Source organism: Ursus arctos, unplaced genomic scaffold, assembly GCF_023065955.2.
Source record: "Ursus arctos isolate Adak ecotype North America unplaced genomic scaffold, UrsArc2.0 scaffold_5, whole genome shotgun sequence".
Lineage (NCBI taxonomy): Eukaryota > Metazoa > Chordata > Mammalia > Carnivora > Ursidae > Ursus > Ursus arctos.
Window position 1 is genome coordinate 30426924 of NW_026623067.1, and position 18488 is coordinate 30445411.

The 18488-nt window shown below is 38.7% G+C and overlaps 1 protein-coding gene across 1 annotated transcript in view; it reads right to left on the reverse strand.

The window, feature by feature from the left end:
• The window catches only part of MEIKIN (meiotic kinetochore factor), an 86656-nt gene extending 68685 nt beyond the window's left edge, over positions 1-17971 (reverse strand). Inside the window, exons 1-5 of the mRNA XM_044387268.3 lie at positions 17598-17971; positions 17156-17293; positions 15242-15329; positions 13440-13500; positions 5321-5458 (exon numbers count right to left, since the gene is read on the reverse strand). Coding sequence (XP_044243203.1) covers positions 5321-5458; positions 13440-13500; positions 15242-15329; positions 17156-17196 — 328 coding nt within the window. The 5' untranslated portion in view covers positions 17197-17293; positions 17598-17971. The remainder of the gene's footprint in view (positions 1-5320; positions 5459-13439; positions 13501-15241; positions 15330-17155; positions 17294-17597) is intronic.
• Positions 17972-18488: the final 517 nt, after the last annotated feature.

The window sequence follows — 18488 nt, forward strand, 5'->3', positions numbered from 1 at the left end:
ATAGCAGCTACACCATTTACAATCCCAACAACATCATACAAGGGTTTCAACTTCTCTACATTCTTATCAACACTTGCTTCATTATTATTATTATTGTTATTGTTATTATTACCATTGTCATCCTAACAGGTGTAAGGTGATATCTCATTGTGGTTTTAATTTGCATACCCCTGAAAATTAGTGATGTTGAGCATCTTTTCATATACCCGTTGGCCATTTGTTTGTTTGTTTAGTCTTTTTTAAAAAAAGATTTTATTTGTTTATTTGTCAGAGAGAGAGCGCGCAAGCAGGCAGAGGTAGGGAGAGGCTCCCTGCTGAACAAGGAGCCCAATGCAGGACTCAATTCCAGGACCCGGGGATCATGAGCTGAGCCAAAGGCAGACACTTGAACGACTGAGCCACCCAGGTGTCCCCTGTTGGCCATTTGTAAGTCTCCTTTGGGGAAATGTCTATTCAAGTCCTTCACCCGTTATGTAATTGGGTTATTTGTTGTTTTTTTTCCGACTGAGTTGCAGGAGTTTCTTATAGATTTTGGATATCAATCTCTTGTCAGATATGTGGTTTGCAAACATTTCTCCTTTTTTTATGTTGCCTTTTTGTTCTGTTGTTTCTTTTGCTGTGCAGCTTCTTAGTTTTATATAATCCCACTTGACTATTTTAGCTTTTGTTGACTGTGCTTTTGGTGTCATATCTAAGAAATTATTGTCAAGACCAATACCATCAAGATTTCCCCCTGTTTTCTTCCAGGAGTTTTATAGTTTCTTGTCTTATGTTTAAGTCTTTAGTGCATTTTGGGTTGGTTTTTCTGTATGACGTAATGGCCTGATTTCATCCTTTCATATGTGGAAGTCCAGTTTTCCCAATCATTTATTGAAGAGACTATACTTTCCCTATTGTTTATTCTTGCCAATCTTATCTAAAATCAAGTGACCATTTCTGGGCTCTCCATTCTATTCATCTATATGTCTATCTTTATGCCAGTACCGTATTGTTACAATTGCTGTAGCTTTGCAATACATTTTGGAATCAAAAAGTATGGATTTTTTCACTACTGAAAGTGGGAGTAATGAAGTCTCCATTACTGTATGGATGCCTATTTCTGCCTTTAGGTTTATCAGTGTTGATTATATCAGGTAGTGATATAATACTGAGTGCCTATTTATTATCATTACATGTTCCAGATTAACTGACCCTTTCATCATTATTACATCATGTCTTTGTCTCTTGTGATAGTTTTTGACTTAAAGTCTGTTTTATCTGATATAAGTAGAGCCACTCCTGCTCTCTTTTGGTTACCATTCTCACAGAAAATCTTTTCCCATTGCTTCACTTCAGGACTACATGTGTCCTGAAATGTAAAGAGTCTTTTGTAGACAGCATATAGCTGGACCTTGTTTTTTTAATCCATTCAGCCACTCTTTGTCTTTTGACTGGGAAACATAAACTATTTACATTTAAAGTAATACTGATAGGGAAAGACTATTACTATTTTGTTAATTATTTTCTTTTAGTTTTTATTTAGGTTTTTTTGTTGTTGTTGTTAATTATTTTCTATCTGTTGCCCCTTTTCCTCTCTTGCCATCTTCCTTTCTATTTCATTGATTTTTTGATACTGATATGCTCTTATTCCTTTCTATTTTTCTTTTGTGTATTTTCTTCTATAAAGATGTATGTATTTATTTCAGAGAGAGAGCAGGGAGGAGGGGGCAGAGAAAACACTCCATGCTCAGTGCAGAGCCCAATATGGGGCTTGATCTCAGGACTCCGAGATCATGACCTGAGCCAAAACCGAGAGCCAGATTTAACCAACTGTGCCACCCAGGTACCCCAGTCTTTTGAGTATCTTCTATAGGTCTTTTCTATGTGGTTACCATGGTGCTTATATGAAATATAGTTTTAACAATCTATTTTAAACTTCTAGCAACTTCAATAATATACAAAAACTCTGTATTTTTATTTTTAAAGATTTTATTTGTTTATTTATTTGAGAGGGAGAAAGTGAGAGAGCAGGAGAAGCAGGCTCCCTGCTGAGCAGGAAGACCGACACGGAGCTTGATCCCAGGATCCTGGGATCATGACCTGAGCTGAAGGCAGACACTTTAACTGACTGAACTACCCAGGAAACCCAAAAAACTCTATATTTTTATTTCTCCCTTCATACACACTTTGTGTTACTGATGTTATAATTTACATCTTCTCATATTGTGTATCCATTAACGTATTTTTATTGGTTATTTTAATACTTTAGTTTTTTAACTTTTATACTAGAATTAAGTGATTTAAATACCATAAGTACTTTGTACTTGTCTATAAACTTACTGGCAAGTTTTATACTTATGCTTTTGTGTTGCTGTTTTAGACCTTTGTTTCAACTTGAAGAACTCCCTTTACCATTTTTTTCTAAGGTGGGTCTAGTGGTTAACTCCTTCACCTTCTGTACAGGAAACTCCTTATCTCTTGATTTATTTTTTCTTCAAGCTTTTATTTTAATTACATGGTGCTCATCAGGACAAGCATACTCCTCCATCCCTATCACCTATTTCACCCATCCCATCCCCACCTCCCCTCTGGTAACCATCAGTCTGTTCTCTATAGTTAAGAGTTTGTTTCCTGGGGCACCTGGATGGCTCAGTCAGTTAAGCATCTGCCTTCGGCTCAGGTCATGATCACAGGGTCCTGCTATCAAGCTGTCATCAGGCTCCCTGCTCAACGGGGAGCCTGCTTCTCCTTCTCCCCACTGCTCATATTCTATCTCTCTCTATCTCTCTCTCTCAAATAAATAAAATCTCAAAAAAAAAAGTTTGTTTCTTGGCTTATCTCTTTTTTCCCCTTTGCCCTTCTTTGTTTCTTAAATTCCACATGAGTGAAATCATATGGTATTTGTCTTTCTCTGACTTATTTTACTTAGCATTATACTCTCTAGCTCTATCCATGTCTTTGCAAATGGCAAGATTTTATTCTTTTTATGGCTGAATAATATTCTGTTGTTCTTTTTTAAATGATAGTGTTGCTGGTTATAGTATTCTTGGTTGACAGTTTCTTTTCTTTCATCACTTCAACTGTATGATTCTACTCCCTTCGGCCAGCAATGTTTCTGCTGAGAAATCCATTGAGAGTCTAATGGGGGTTCCCTTGTATATATCAAGTTGATTTTCTATTGCTGCTTTCAAAATTCTTTCTCTTTGATTTTTGACAATTTGATTATGAGTCCCCGTGTGGATTTCTTTGGTTTGCCTTATCTGAGATTCACTGGGCCTCCTAGGTCTTGATGTGCATTTCCTTTCCCAGATTTGGGAACTTTGCAGCCATTATTTCTATAAATAAACTTTCTGGCATGCTCTCTCTTTCTCTCTTTCCCTCCCACACCCCCTTTATCTTTCCCCTTTATCCATCCCTACTTTCCCCCTGTTCCTTCTCTTTCCTTTATCCACCCCTTCTTTCTCTCTCTCTCCCTCCCTCCCTCATCTCTTCTCCCTCTGGGACTCCTATGGAGTATAAATTGCTCTGTTTGATTGTGTTCCATGAGTCTCTTAAGCTTTCCTTACACACCATATTTTTTGTTAGTGACCAACAGTCATCTAGAATATACGAGGTCCCATCAGCACTCTGAGACAGATGAGAAAGAAGCCATTTCCTTAGGGAGCACTCTGAAACAGTCAAGACAGTAGCCAAACCTTTGGTAAGCTCCCAGAAAATTCACAACATTTCACACACCGTTCAGTTCTTTTCCTCCTTCCCCAGGGGGAAGCTGGGACCTGGGGGTTTCCTGCCAATTGTGTGGCAATGTGCTATGGGTAGGGATTATGGTGAGACAGTATCTTGAATTTTCCTACTGGCTTTGATGTGGCTGATCTCATACATGCCTGGGGTGTGAGAGTCCCTTGACTAGTTTCCAGATTTCTCACAAAAGGAATAAGTCTATGTATCACTGCTGAATTAGTGTGTCCATGGGGGAGGGAGGGACCAGGGCTTTTTATTCCAACATTTTGCTGATGTCACTTCCATATTTTCCTTTGTTTTGATCTCTATGTTTTATGTTAGAAGCTTTCCTCAGAGGTCTGGTAATCCTGGCTCTCTACTCATATTTAAGAGAAGGCTCTAAAAGGCTAACAGGAATTTCTGTGGCCTAGTTGGGGTTTGTCACAGAGTTAGCTTCATTGTAGGGTGTTCTTGTCAGTTTCATGAAAGGGCTACTGAGGTGAGTATCACTAGATATTTTCTTTAGGGTTGCTCAGATTTGTTAGGAAAGAATCTTCCATTCTCCTGCCTGAAAGGTTCAAGTCTGGGTACTAGTATTCTGGAAGCTGAACAGAGGAAGGGAATGTGGGTTGGGATGGGAACAGGCATTAGGGGAGAAGGTACCACAATTCAGAATGCACACTTCATTTAATTTCCCCTCTTCTTCATTCAGTAGTTTCTGAAACAGCTGGCTTTTTCTATATAATAAATAACCCCAAAATCTCATTGACACAAAATGAAAGCATTTATTTCTTATTCCCATGTCTACTGGTTGGCTCAGGCAGGTCTGATTCACATTACAGATCTGCTGATCAGCTGGGGCAGCTCTCTGCATCTGCAGGTTGCCTGGGACTGTTCCGTTCCATATCTCTCATTCTGGGGTCCCCATAGGAGAAGCAGAAGCTAATTAGGATATATTCTTCTCACAATGTTAAAAGCATAAGAGGACGAGCCCAGCCAATTAAGCATATTTCAAAGATCTGCTTATGTTTCATTCACTGATATCCTATTGCCCGAAGCAAGTCACATTTCCGTTGCTTTTCCAGAGCCAAAGAGGGAGAAAGTACACTCCACTCACTACGAGGATATGGCAAGGGTGTGGATATATAATATTACCACAGGGGAATGAGTAATTGGGAACAACATTTCAAAATATCATAGATCCTTGCTATTAACAGTGCCTAGTATACTCCAGTCCAGAGTTCCTCTGTTTCAAAACGTCCCAAAGAATAAAGCTCCAGGTTCCATTTGAGTAAGAAAGTAGTCACCACATCTTTCACATTTCAGACATACCTTTTTACAAGCATTGGTACAGCCAGATTATGAGCTTCTCTGGGATACTCTAGATCGAACTGGCTTGTTTCTGGGGCATTCCCCTAGTATCTTCATCCTTTTCTTATCTGGTAGATTTAATGCATAGTCCTATGTGATCAAGCATGCAATACAGTAGTGGGCAAGGGAAGGAGGTTTTGGTGAGGAAGACAAGCACACCTTCTCAAAAGGAACATTAATCATTGGAGGATTTGTGGACAAAGGAACAATTTCTATATGGGTCAGTTTAAGGTTGAGATTATTTTCTCACCTGAATAATCTGATCCTCTGAAGAGTTCAGGAGATGGGAAATTACTTAAACTCTCTTCAAAACTCTTGCATTCTGTGTAAGAGTCTGTGAATGAATAGCTCAGAAGAGAACTAGAAATACCATGCTGCAAACTTAGTCCTATAGAACAAAGAAACAAAAAGGGTAAAATGTTTCAATAGTAAACAGACTCAAAATCCTAAGAATTCACATTTGTAGAAACATACATGCAGTTGTATACAGAGAATGTAAAATTACTTATACAAACAACTGAAAAGGCATACTACTGTACACCACTTTAACTTCAACCTTAGGAAATAATTCTGTTTTTGATGTAGAGAAAGCATTATAATCTTTTTCCATTGCTTTACCAAGTTTCACAATTTATTTCTTCCCCTCCTTTGGTTCAGGTATGATTTTTGACCCCCAAATGCAAGTTTTACATATAAGTAACCCATAGTTGTAAACTAACTAGCTGAGAAGAAAAAGTAATTCTAGTTATTCCATTTAAAAATCAATGAGCTTAAACATAGACAAATAAATCAAAGGAATTCAACAGAAAGCCCAGAAATGACTCATAGTTCTATGAGCAACTGATGTTTTACCAAGATGCAAAGGCAATTCAATAGAGTAAGGACACTGTTTTAAGCAAATCTTGAAGCAACTGCGTATCTTTATGCAAAAGCAAAATAAAACAAAAAACTTGCATTCATACCTTCCATAATATAAAAAATTAACTCTCAATGGGTCATTGACATAATTGTAAACCCTAAAATACAAAGGGTCTAGAAAAAAAAAACAAAGGAGAAAATCTTCATGACACTGAGATAGGCAAAGATTTCTTATAACACTAAGATTAACAATAACAATAGCAATGATTAGACTTCATCAAATGTAAAAACTTCTCTTTGACAGAGACTGTTAAGATGAAAAGACAAGCCACAGATTAAGAGAAAACATTTGCAAATGGATTGGAAACCAGAATATAAATAACTCTGAAAACTCAATAATAAGAAAACAAACCTTTCAATAAGGGGCAAAATATTTGAACAGAGAATCTCCCAGACTAAGAGGTCTTAAAGTCATCCCTGTGAGAGTGAACTAAAATGAAGAACTTTCATATAAATGATAGGGATAGAAATTAGTACCAAAACTTACGAAACAGGTTTAGTAAGAAAAGGGAAAACGTAGTCTTCGCTATTAAACACTTTCAACTGAAAAAAATAGATGTTAACACTAAATAAAAACTGGCAGGTGGGGGGAAAGTGATAAAAGGGGGACATGACTCCGATAAACTTATTTTTCCTGCCAGGGCGCTGACTTACAGCCCATTTCTCCTCATCCATTACCTACCTGAGACAGCTAACTCTTTGTCCTTCCTACTTTGACCTCACCACATCTTTCTCTTCCCCTCCAACGCCATTCTTAAAGTTGACAATTATTTCCTGTCTGGCCCCCTCTTCCAACCACCACTCAGCACTTAAATTGATTGACCCAATCTAACCTCCTCTTCGCCACATCAGATGTCAGAGGTGGGTTATCCCTCTGAGAATCTTTTGCTTCTCCTCGTCCAAGTGCCCTACAGTGTCTTGTCCCTGTCCTCACTACTTTTTAGTCTTCTCACTCTGTCTTCATCCTTCCCCCCACATGTTGTTACATCTCTCCTGCCTTCCAGCTTTCAAAATTCCATGAACACCACACACAGTATAGCCACCCCTTCCACCAAACCCCAGAACTCAAACCACGCTCAGAAATTAGAAAAACCCCATACTCACCATCTGGGTAGTTGGGTAGAGAAAAGAATAACTAATACTCATGATTATAGCAGTGGAAGGATGTTTCTGGAGTCACAAGTTAGAAATGTAAATGCATTTAAAGTTATATTTATATCAAATTATACAATATATATATACTTTTTAAAAGTCAAATTGTTCTATAAGGCTTGTAACAAAAACAGCAATCTCTTGTCTCATACCAACCCACAATTCCCTAATCTCCAGGGACAACTACTTTCAACTTTAGTAGCTGATCCTTCTAACAACCCCTTCATATTTCTAAATTAAAATGTATTCAACAATTCTATTATTATGACTGCTCAAATATATTTATACCCAAGCCATGTACTATGAGCTATAGTCAGACCCTATTGCTACATGTTGTTGTTTGTTTTTTTTTCAGTTATTGAGTACTCAATTTTAAAATTAGTTTTCTAAGTACCTATCACTATTCTATCCTAAATACTTGCAAAAGTATAAATCTCTTCTCAATACTTTAAAAATTCCAGGTTATCTATTAGTTCCTTTCTCTTTTTTCTTTTCTTTCTTTCTATTCTCATTTACTCTTTCTCCTCTTTCCTTTTTTTTTTTTTTTTTAAGAAGTATTGCTATTGGAGATCTCAATACACTTGCTCAAATTCAGACTTCTTGTCCTCTAGACACACTGCACAGGTATCTTCTAAGAATTCCCCTTTTACCATTATCCTAAGAAATTCTTTTGCATATTGTCTGTATTAGAGCCTCCAATTCCTGGATACCTTGATTTCTTCTTTATTGATTTATTCTCTAGTTTTGTTGGAGTATCTCCTTTATCTCATGAGAAAAGATGGATGGAAGAACTGTCTAAAAATTTGTTTATGCTATCTTCACTCTTGAGGATTGTTTGGCTGGGTACAGAATTCTAGACTAGTGTATTAAAATGACTGACTCCATTTTCTGATGTTTGACAAATTTAAACCTCACTGCTGTCTCTTCCCCTTTTGCCCCACATCTGGGCAAGCTGATAAGAAAGTCCTGATGTTCCATCTTTTGGCAATGGCTACAAGTTAAAACCATGTCTGGAAAACCCCATCCTGGCCCCACTTAACACCCGTCCCACCATTTCTTCTCTCTGTTCTCTCAAGCCATTTTCAGTCCTATTTGGAAGATGCACTTCTCTCTAGAAAGTCTCATATGAGTGACAAACCTTTCCCTATCCTCTTGGTTATATGGATGGCATCATCAGTCTTGAAATCTGAACCAAATTTTGGCTGGGGATCCATTCTATCTCTGTGAAATTAGTACGCTTCAGAATTTTAAATGCATTTCCCCACCATGTTCTAGCTTCTGGAGTTGCTCTTGAGAAACTCAATGCCATTTTCATATTCTTCATTGCTTATTTGCAATCAACAATTGTTTTCCTGGAAGACTGAAGGATTTCTCTCTTTATCCTGAGGATCTTTAAGTTATATCGTGTTGTGCCTTGGTATGGGTCTTTTATCATTTGTTATGATGGGCAGTTGGTGGGCTCTTTCGTTATATACACTCATGACCATTTTTAATTCTAGGAAAATTTCTAGCTTTAGGTGTTTAATAATTTCCTTTCTGTTTACTCTATAATGTCTGTAAGTACTATTTTTCAGATTTTAGAATGTCTGAACTCATCTTCTCATTATTTTTCTTTTTAAAATAGCACCTTTATTGCAATACAATTCATACTCCATAAATCTCCACCTTTTAAAGTATACAATTTAGTGATTTTTAGTATACTCACAGAATTGTGTCACCACTGCCACTATTTTTATCTTTTATCCTCTAATGTTTGTTCAACTTTTGGAATATTTCCTTAAATTCATCATCCAATCCTTCACAGAATATTTTATTTCTGACTTTGTATTTTTATTTTTTAAAAATACTTTTTGTTCTCTAAATGCTCCTTTTCATAGTAGCCTATCCTTTCATCATGCATACATATTTGCATTATCTTCATGATTATTATTATTTCATTATCCTGAGGATAATGAAAACATGGCTTTTAAAATTTTTCTTTTCTTTGGACTATCTGTGTCCTTCAAGCTTCTTTTCATTCGGTATCATTTATTTTAAATGCTTTCGTTAAATGCCTTGTAATTATTGAATGTTCAAGAATGAGGCACTAAAACATTAATTGGAATCTCTAGATTCATGAGTGGCGTTTAGGAAGTAGTGGGCTTCACAGAAGGGTATTTAAGATAGGGACCAGTCATTATTGCCATAATATAGGTCTCCTTCTGGGCAGAAAAGATTCCAAAAGCAGAATCCTCCAGTCACCTAGTTGGGGAGTATCTTCCTGAGTGGGGTAAAGTGGGATAAGGGGCCTGAAAGTTATACCAATAAGTATACAAACTTTATTTAATTTCCTTCTCGCCTCCTTGCACCCCTACTATTTTTCAATATAGCATCCCTGAGTCCAGATCCTCTGCTTCAATGTATCTGCACTGTCAAAGTAGGAAAAAGAGTAGCTGCCTGACCACAGTATTGCGAAAGGGATCGAAGCATTTAACCACTACTTTTTTTTTTTTTTTAAGATTTTATTTATTTATTTGACAGAGAGACACTGTTAGTTCCTTTCTCTTTTTTCTATTCTTTCTTTCTATTCTCATTTACTCTTTCTCCTCTTTCCTTCCTTCCTTCCTTTCCCTCACCGAGAGGGAACACAAGCAGGGGGAGTGGGAGAGGAAGAAGAAGGCTCCCAGCGGAGGAGCCTGATGTGGGGCTCGATCCCTGATCGCCGGGATCACGCCCTGAGCCGAAGGCAGACGCTTAACAACTGTGCTACCCAGGCGCCCCTAACCACTACTTTTAAAGACAAAAATCCTATTTTCAACACTATCTGTACACATTTCTTCAGGAATATGTGATGCCTCTAATTCCTGAAACTATAGCCTGAATCAGTTTGTTTCTTCGTTTGTCCTTACTCTAGGCATCTAGCTCTCAGTTATTTTTTCCTTTTGTCTCAGGAAAGGGAGAAGTAAATGTTTATGTTGAATCTTTCATACTAAAATAAAGTCCTGAATTAATTTTCATCATGCTGCAAAATTACTATATTCCAAGATAGAATTAAAATGGTTACTTATACATTAAATTGAATTCTGTAGGCTGTTCAAAACCTAACCATTTACATTTTATTATGGGAAAAGTATTTCAGGTTTCAAATATCAATCAACAAATGACATCTTAGAATACAACCCGTTTGCAAATTAGAGACAGTCTATTCTCTATTTCCTTCTATCTTTTACACATCAACCTGATAAATCTACTAACCAAGGACATATATTGTGTATTTAAACTACAATTTAAGAAAATAGTAATTATGGTAAAATAGTTTATTTTCTCTAAACAGAATATAAAACTCATTCAACAAGCATTTGAAATTATATTATGTCTCAAACATGGGATAGGAACATAAAAGGTAGGGCTTATTCTCAATGGCTTTAGAGCCAAGAGTAACAAAAGCAATAATACTGTTGTTTTGAGCCCTAACAGAAGTATACAAAGAGTACAAAGAATTCTCAGGAAAGAACAACTCATGTAGGAAGAGAGAAGAGGGGTCTAGAGAGTTCCCAGTAGAGACAGCACCTGATTTTTTTCTTCTTAAAGAACAAGTACAAGTTAAACAGGTAAAGAGGGGAGAAGGAAGGAAATGCATTTGTTGAACACATCCCATGTTCTTTTGTACTATATTCTAGGAAATATTCCTCTATTCTATTTTCTAGCCAGCTAATTTGATTTTGAGCTGAATTCATTTCAATATTCGGATCATTTACTGAGTTTTTAAATTTGACAATATCTTTAGTTTCTACGGACTATAATTATTGTTAAAACAGACTGTTACATTATGGATCCAATGGGCTCTTGTCTTTATTTTTTTTAATATTTTATTTATTTATTTGAGAGAGAGAAGGTAAGAGAGCATGAGCAGGGGGACAGGCAGAGGGAAAAGCAGACTCCCCACAAAGCAGGGAGCCCAAGGCGGGGCTCAAACCCAGGATGCTGGGATCACGGCCTGAGCCGAAGGCAGAGGCTTAACCAACTGAACCACCCAGGCACCGCGGCCTCTTGTCTTTTAAGAGATAAAGTTTTTTGTTATTTTTCAGGTGTTAGTTATTCTGTTTGCTCAGTTTGTTGCCTCTCTTCCATGCCACTGGTTTTATTCAAAGGTTTGGCTGCTCCTGGTTGTCTGTTCATATCTTTACTTGAGAATCTTTGCTTGTACAGCAGTGCATATAAAGTCTGCAACAGCAGCCTACTTCTGGAGACTTTTATAAGAGTGTTGAGACATTCTGAGAACCTGTGTTCTGCATGGTGATATCCTCCTTATTTTCTGGGTATTGTAGGTTACATGGAGCACTGTCCTAATTGTCTGGCTAGTGTACACACTACAAGGCTCCATTATCAGAAATCCCACTTCAGGGGGTGACTGGGTTGCTCAGTTGGTTAAGTATCTGCCTTCAGCTCAGGTCATGATCCCAGAGTCCTGTGATAGAGTCCTATAAAAGGCTCCCTGCTCAGCAGAGTCTGCTTCTGACGCTCTTCCTGCTCCTTCTCTCTCACATGCTCACACTCACTCCCTCTCTCAAATAAATAAAAAATCTTAAAAAAAAAAAATCCCATTTCAGAGAGCCATACTACATCTTTATCCTGGGGTTAGCAAGCATAAGCATAATCTATCTCTTTCACATTTTACTCCCTCTGCTATCCCTGTGGCAATCTGGAGTTACTTCAGACTCTCTTCTGCTTCTCACTCCAGCCCCAAAACTGACACTTAGGAGCCAAACCCTTAGTTCACTTTGCTTAGTAGTAGTTCCCAGGGTTTATCCTGGCAGTCAGCATCGTAACTGTCAATGTTTCCAATGTAGAAAGGGATGGGGAGGAAGAACCAGGTCACATAGTGACAGAATGTAGTGTTTAATCCATCACCTTGGCAATTCCTTCAGGGTCCTTTCTATTACAATTTTTTTTAAAAGATTTTATTTATTTATTTGACAGAGATGGAGACAGCCAGCGAGAGAGGGAACACAAGCAGGGGGAGTGGGAGAGGAAGAAACAGGCTCATAGCAGAGGAGCCTGATGTGGGGCTCGATCCCATAATGCCGGGATCACACCCTGAGCCGAAGGCAGATGCTTTAACCGCTGTGCCACCCAGGCGCCCCCAATTTTTTTTTTTTTTGCATTTATTGACCAACTGTTTCAAATGTCTCTAGAGCTATTCTTACCTCAGCAGTGGTTTTTCTCTGCTCTTCAAATATTCAGCAATCTGATCTCATCTGCTTTTAAGAATTCCTCAGTATTTCTGGTGTGCTGATGGCACCCTTTCTTATTTTTAAAAATAACTTCGATTACACCAATATGTAGATGGCTCGTAAATTTCTATCAGCAGCCCTGCATATCCAGCTGCCTATTTGGCATTCTACTTAATCATCTTAAAAGTACCCATAACTTAATATATTAAAAACATAATTTATGATCTTTCCCTCAAACAAGATTTTTTTTTCCCGTAAATGGCACCACCTTATATCCAGTTACACAAGCCAGAAACAGATGTCATCTTTGATACCTCCATCTCCTTCATTCTTCTTTTGCCAAACTCTGTTAGTTTCATTTCTTAAAATACTCATGAGCTATGCCCATTTCTTTCCATTTCCAGTGTAATCCTTTAGTACAAAGTGCCATCATTTCCCCCCTAAACTACTATAATAACCTCCCACCTGGTCTATTTGCATCCATTCATGCTTATTTCCATGCCACGGCCAAGGTGATCATATATTTTCCTAAGTAAGACTTCAGTGGCTTCTTGCTGCTCCAAACAGAAACACCAAAATCTTTGACATGGCCTACAAGGCTAGGCAAGGTCTCTGTTCAACCTTGTCTTATTATTGCATTCGCCCCTCCTCTCTGTACTACAGCCACACTGGCTTTCTTTCAGTTCACTGAACTCATGAGGCTCAGTGACATATTAGGGTCTTTGCACATGCTATTGCCTCTGCCTTGACGGCTCTTAACCCATCTCCTTGCATGGTTAATTTCTCCTTTTCTTCCTATTTCAATTCAATTGCTATTCCTTCATGGAAGCCTTCCCTAAACTCTCCAATTAAACTCAATTAGTTATACTCAAGTCAATCTCTTTGGTAGTATTTATCTCAATTTTAATTTACTGGTGTGTGCTTGAAGGCTTTGAGGATGAGGTCCATTGTATAGGCAGAAGGATTCACCTTGGACTAGGAGAAAGACACCTCTTCCACTGAGATGGGAAGACGAGGCAAAAATACAAATGGGTCCTTACGTCTGCAAGAAACAAAGCTGAGGGAGTACACATCTGACAGTCTTACCTGATACTAGCTCACTATTGGATGAACTACTGTCAATCTGGAGGTCATCAGTCACTGACTCCTAAGGGAAATAAGAATTAAAGATATAGCATAAATTATGAGTCTGAATATTTTCATATTATATCATATATTATATACATTACATTGATTTGGTTATTTTGAAAATGAAAAACATCAACTTTGTGTATCAGTTTCATATCTAATAGATTCTTTCAGCCTACCGATCACAGATGTAATCTGATATTTAATATTAAATCCCAAAGTAAATATTAAAATACAATAATGTGGACATACCTACAGAGTCCGCAATATACTAGTCAACTAAGTACTGTGGGATAAACCAGCAACCAGAAGTTAAAGGTGAATATTTTTCTGATCCCCTAGGTAGGAAGGGATTTTCTTTCTCTAAATATGAAAGCAAAATAAATCAAAAGACTGATAAGTCTAAAACACCAGAAATATGATTAAAGGCAAACAAAAAATATATAAATATTTGTTATACGTGTGTGTAAAAGTATAACTATCTTCAACATATAATGAACAAGCATTTCACAAAAAAGAAACACAATTGGCCAAAAAAATGAGGAAAAATAGCATTCAGAGAAATGCAATATCAAATAACATGCTACTTTTCATCTATCAAATATATGTATTTTTTTCTTTAAAAATTGAAATTCAATTAGCCAACATATAGTACATCATTAGTTTCAGATGTAGCATTCAATAAAATATATGTATTTTTTTAAGTATCAGGTAAAATGGTGCCAAGTGGCCAACATGAATCAAACTTTAAACATGACCCAACCCTTGACTACTGCGAAGTTATTTGTCTTAGGATAACAATTTTAAGGTACACAAAAAACTTCCGTGGTACAATGTCCACTGATACCTAAAATGGCAAAGTCTGGGAAACAATCTCAATCCTCCAACCACAGGAAAATAGTTATATAAATTACAGTATATCTATCTATAAGACAAAGCACTATTTAGACACTAGAAATCATATTTTTGAAGACCATTTAATGTTAGAGAAATAAACAATAACAACTTCTAAACTGAAAAAAAGGTACAGAAAAAAGGAATGTAAAGAAATACATAAAAATTAGAAGAAACTTTTTAAACACTTTTTTTTTTGCATTATCTGAAACATCTACAAGGAACACTTAACACTGTTAAAATCTAGGGTAAAGCCTTTAAAAAAAAATGCCTTTTGTTGAAATGGCCCACCCCCAAAACACATATTTTAGAGAGATATGTAATCTAAAGCTCTGGAACATGACTATTTAATGCTAATGGTAGATGAGTCACAAGCAATTTTAAAATCTGAGTTTCTCTAAATTACTGCTATGTATCTTTAAAATATTGTACAGAATCCCCATATTAAATACAGTAGATCAAGAAGTTATATAATATTCTAATGGTAATGAACACTGTTTCTAGTTGTTAATGGAAATTCAAATGAATGAAAATGGCTTTAAAATGGTTTAAGTGCTACTAAATGTAAGGGGGTTACTGAGAAAAACTTACATGTACCTGTTTCATAGAAAATTAGTGAGTAATGGGCATTTCTCAAATTTTTGTCAAGGGAAATTAAAAACAAAGAAAAATATGGCTATGAATCCACCAGAATTAGTATTCAAGGCCCTGTCTAAGGAGAAAACACGAATGTTTACAAAAACGCTAGGAAGCTATGTAGTCTCTATTGAACAAAATCATTAATTACACTTTAATCTGGAGGCACATCAGTTACCCTTGGTCTCTGCTTTAAGTATATTCAAGGTCGGTAAGAGAAATATACATACACTCAATGGAGCAATCTTCTCATCTGGGGGCTCTTCATTAGTGCTATTTTCTTGCAGGCTTTTCTGTCCTGTAACTCTTAACTGAGTGCTAAAAAACAAACAACGCAATTAATTTGCATAGTGTGGGCTTGGCTCTCCACATCTCCCTTAACAGTTTGCACTATTCAGAATCTTAAAAGCTATTTGGGGACGTCATTAGGAAAAAGCAAAGATTCTAATGGGTTAATTGTACCCATACTCGCTAATGTAACAAATGTTTTCCTGAAGGTTATATCTCACTTGCTTTTAGGGAAGTTGGCAAAACTGCTCTTAAAAAATTTTTTTTAAATAAGTATTTCCAGGGGCACCAGGATGGTTCAGACAGTTGAGCTCCTACTAAAGATTTCGGCTGAGGTCATGATCTTCTGAGTTCTGAGATCAAGCCCCTGGGGCTCCGCGCTCCCCAGGGAGTCTGCTTGGGAGTCTCGCTCTCTCTCCCTCTCTCTACTCTCTTCTCCCTCTCTCTCTCAAATAAATATATCTTTTAAATAAATCAATCAATCTAAAGTCAAATTTCTGGGTCTATGTTTTGACAGGAGCCAAATCATAAAGAGTATTACACCTGTTTTCTTGCTTGACTCTTAGAACGAGAGGCAGAAAATGAGGACTAAAGTTTTGAGGAGGCAGAAGGCATAGGCTTGGCACTAGTGGCTACGCACCTCCGTGGCCTAGAGCCGCTAACTCCCTGCCCACTCCACTCTGCTTTCTCTGAGATCTTCTGCAAACGGTGCGCTCTTCCTTTCAAGCCTAAGAGAGGACACGTATTTCAGGGCCAAGCTCTGGAGGCTGGCTTGCCGCCCTCGGGTGTCCCTGGGCCGAGGCCTAGTCACCCCCGCCTTTTCGCTCGCCCACCCTGGGCCCTGCTCCACAGGTTTGCCAGCTGGGGCTTACAGTGCGCAGAGTGCCTCCTGTCTGGACCTGGGGGGGCCTCTGCCTTCACGGTGGGGCCTAGGTCCGGAGTCGGGGTGACGTTGAGCCTCTGGCCCGCCCGCTTCTTGCGGGTATAGACCCGTAGTGACCACATTGCCACCCCACCCCCAAGGCCTCGGGGACCTCTTGGCCCTCCACAGCCTGTCTCTTCGCCTTCCTGAGGAAACAAGCTACTGTCTGAGTGCGCCACCGTCCGAATGTAGCTGCCTGTGGAGCAGTAAGACAGGAGCTGCGCGAAGAAACGGAAAAAGTCCACACTGCCAACGCCTGACTGACTGGAGCGTCCTGCTCCGCTCCCGCCCTTTTTTTTTTTAATCTCGAACAAGCCGCGCGATGGCTTCTGGGAAGCGGAGTGAAGAGGAGGCACCGCCCTCTGGAGACGGCCCCGCCTCCCTGGAGGCGTGGCGTCCGGGTTTGAGGCAGTGGGCCCGCTTGCTTCCCTCACAGGTGGCGGAGGTTCATGGGTTTCTCGCCTGGAGGGAAGCTTAATGGGGAAAAGCCTTTTTGTTCTCCAGGAGGTTGCTCCTTCGCTTTTCATTTCTTCCTTAGTGTGATGGGCCCTTCACGTGCATGCTACTGATGGCTCAGCCCCTCTCCTTATAACATTGCATTAAAGCTTTGATAATGGAGTTTGGGGGTCCGAACATAGGGAATCTAGCAGGGGATGGGAGAAGGGGACGGGGGCCGCAGGGCGTCACCTAACTCAGTGTGGGAAGATCAGACAGGAACGAAAGTACATTAAAGAATATCCTCCTGAGCAATGAACTTCAGCCCCGAGGCCACCAATATACTGGGGGCCATGGTATTTGAGAGTCTAAAGGAGCATTCGAAGATCTTGGTTCCAGGATATTTCTTCTTAAGGATAGTGGAATCCCTTAGCCCCTGCCCAGGAGCTATCTCCCGGACATCTGGGCAGCCTTACGGTTAAGGCAGAGAATTTCTTACCTCCTACTGTCTTGGGGCTCCGCTCGTTTGCTCTGCATCATTGCAGGAACTTAGGAATGACCACGCTCTCTCCGTACACCGTGGTTGAACCATCTGGCTGCATCTGATAAACATACTGTGCACATAATAACCATCTTCCTATTTTTAAAAATGACATTTCACAACATTAAAAAATGCATTTGTGGAGATAAAATTACAAAACCCAAAGACTTTTTTTTGTGATTTTCCAATATTGTATGTGTGACTATAGCACACATACCACCACAATATTTTCATAATGAAATCACTCCGAATTTTTTTTAATTTAATATAGGCTCATAGAAAACCACGACAGTTGATTCAGTATATAATTAATCATTAAAACTTAGCTTTGTAAAGAACAGAAGGTGGCTATTCTTACTTAATTAGATACAGTGCTTTGAGTCCCTGAATCAATACTTACTGAGCACCGTGGTCTGTGTTAGACATTGTGGTAGGTCCTGGGGATACAGAGGTGTGTTAGAAATGGTCCTTCAGTCTAGGATCTCATAGTGTTGTTGCAGTACAAAGCAAGTATCATATTTCAACCTCCTTTCTTTAGTTATATCCATAATATGCTGACAGGCAGTCTCTAGTTTACAAGTCAGTTCTCCAGGCTCTCCTCTCTCCCTTTGCGGGCTGTTGTGAAAAAAACTTGGAGTTCTTAAATGACCTGTGGGAGGTCTGGGTCCTTCCATGCCCTACACCTAAAAACGGAAGAAACAATGAAAAAGGAAAGCAGCTTAAAGCAAAAGCTGATCTGTGATTTGCTGGCCCTATGGAGGTCGGTCTCACTCTACCGGTCTGCATTTACTGAAATGCCATCAAGCAAAGATTTATGGGAGTTAACACATGGGGTTTCAAAACTGGAAATAAACTTTGGAATGATTTCTTGAGCCAAAAGAAGTCCTTGGAGATAGTCTAGTTGTTTCCTCATTTTGCAGCTGAGGAAACTACAGCCTAGGGAAGCTCATTATGACGGATGATTGGCATAGGCAGCATGAGTCTGCTGGCATTTGGCTAGTGTGTTTGTCATGACCCTGTTCCTCCTAACACATGGTTGGGTAGGGGGGAGGGGCAGCAAGGAAAGGAGTTTGAAGCCCTGGGTAGCAAAGGGATGAAAGAGACTACAGACAGATTTGGTCTGTTTAAAGCTTCACCCAGAACCAGCTTATAAAATGGAAGGAGATGGGTCCCGTACAAAAGGACGAGGTAGGGCAGACACATCTCAGTTCAATTATCTGTCTCCCCCCATTCTATCCCCAAATGCACAAATGCCAGTGCAAGCATTCATCCATGAGTTAAATTGATAATT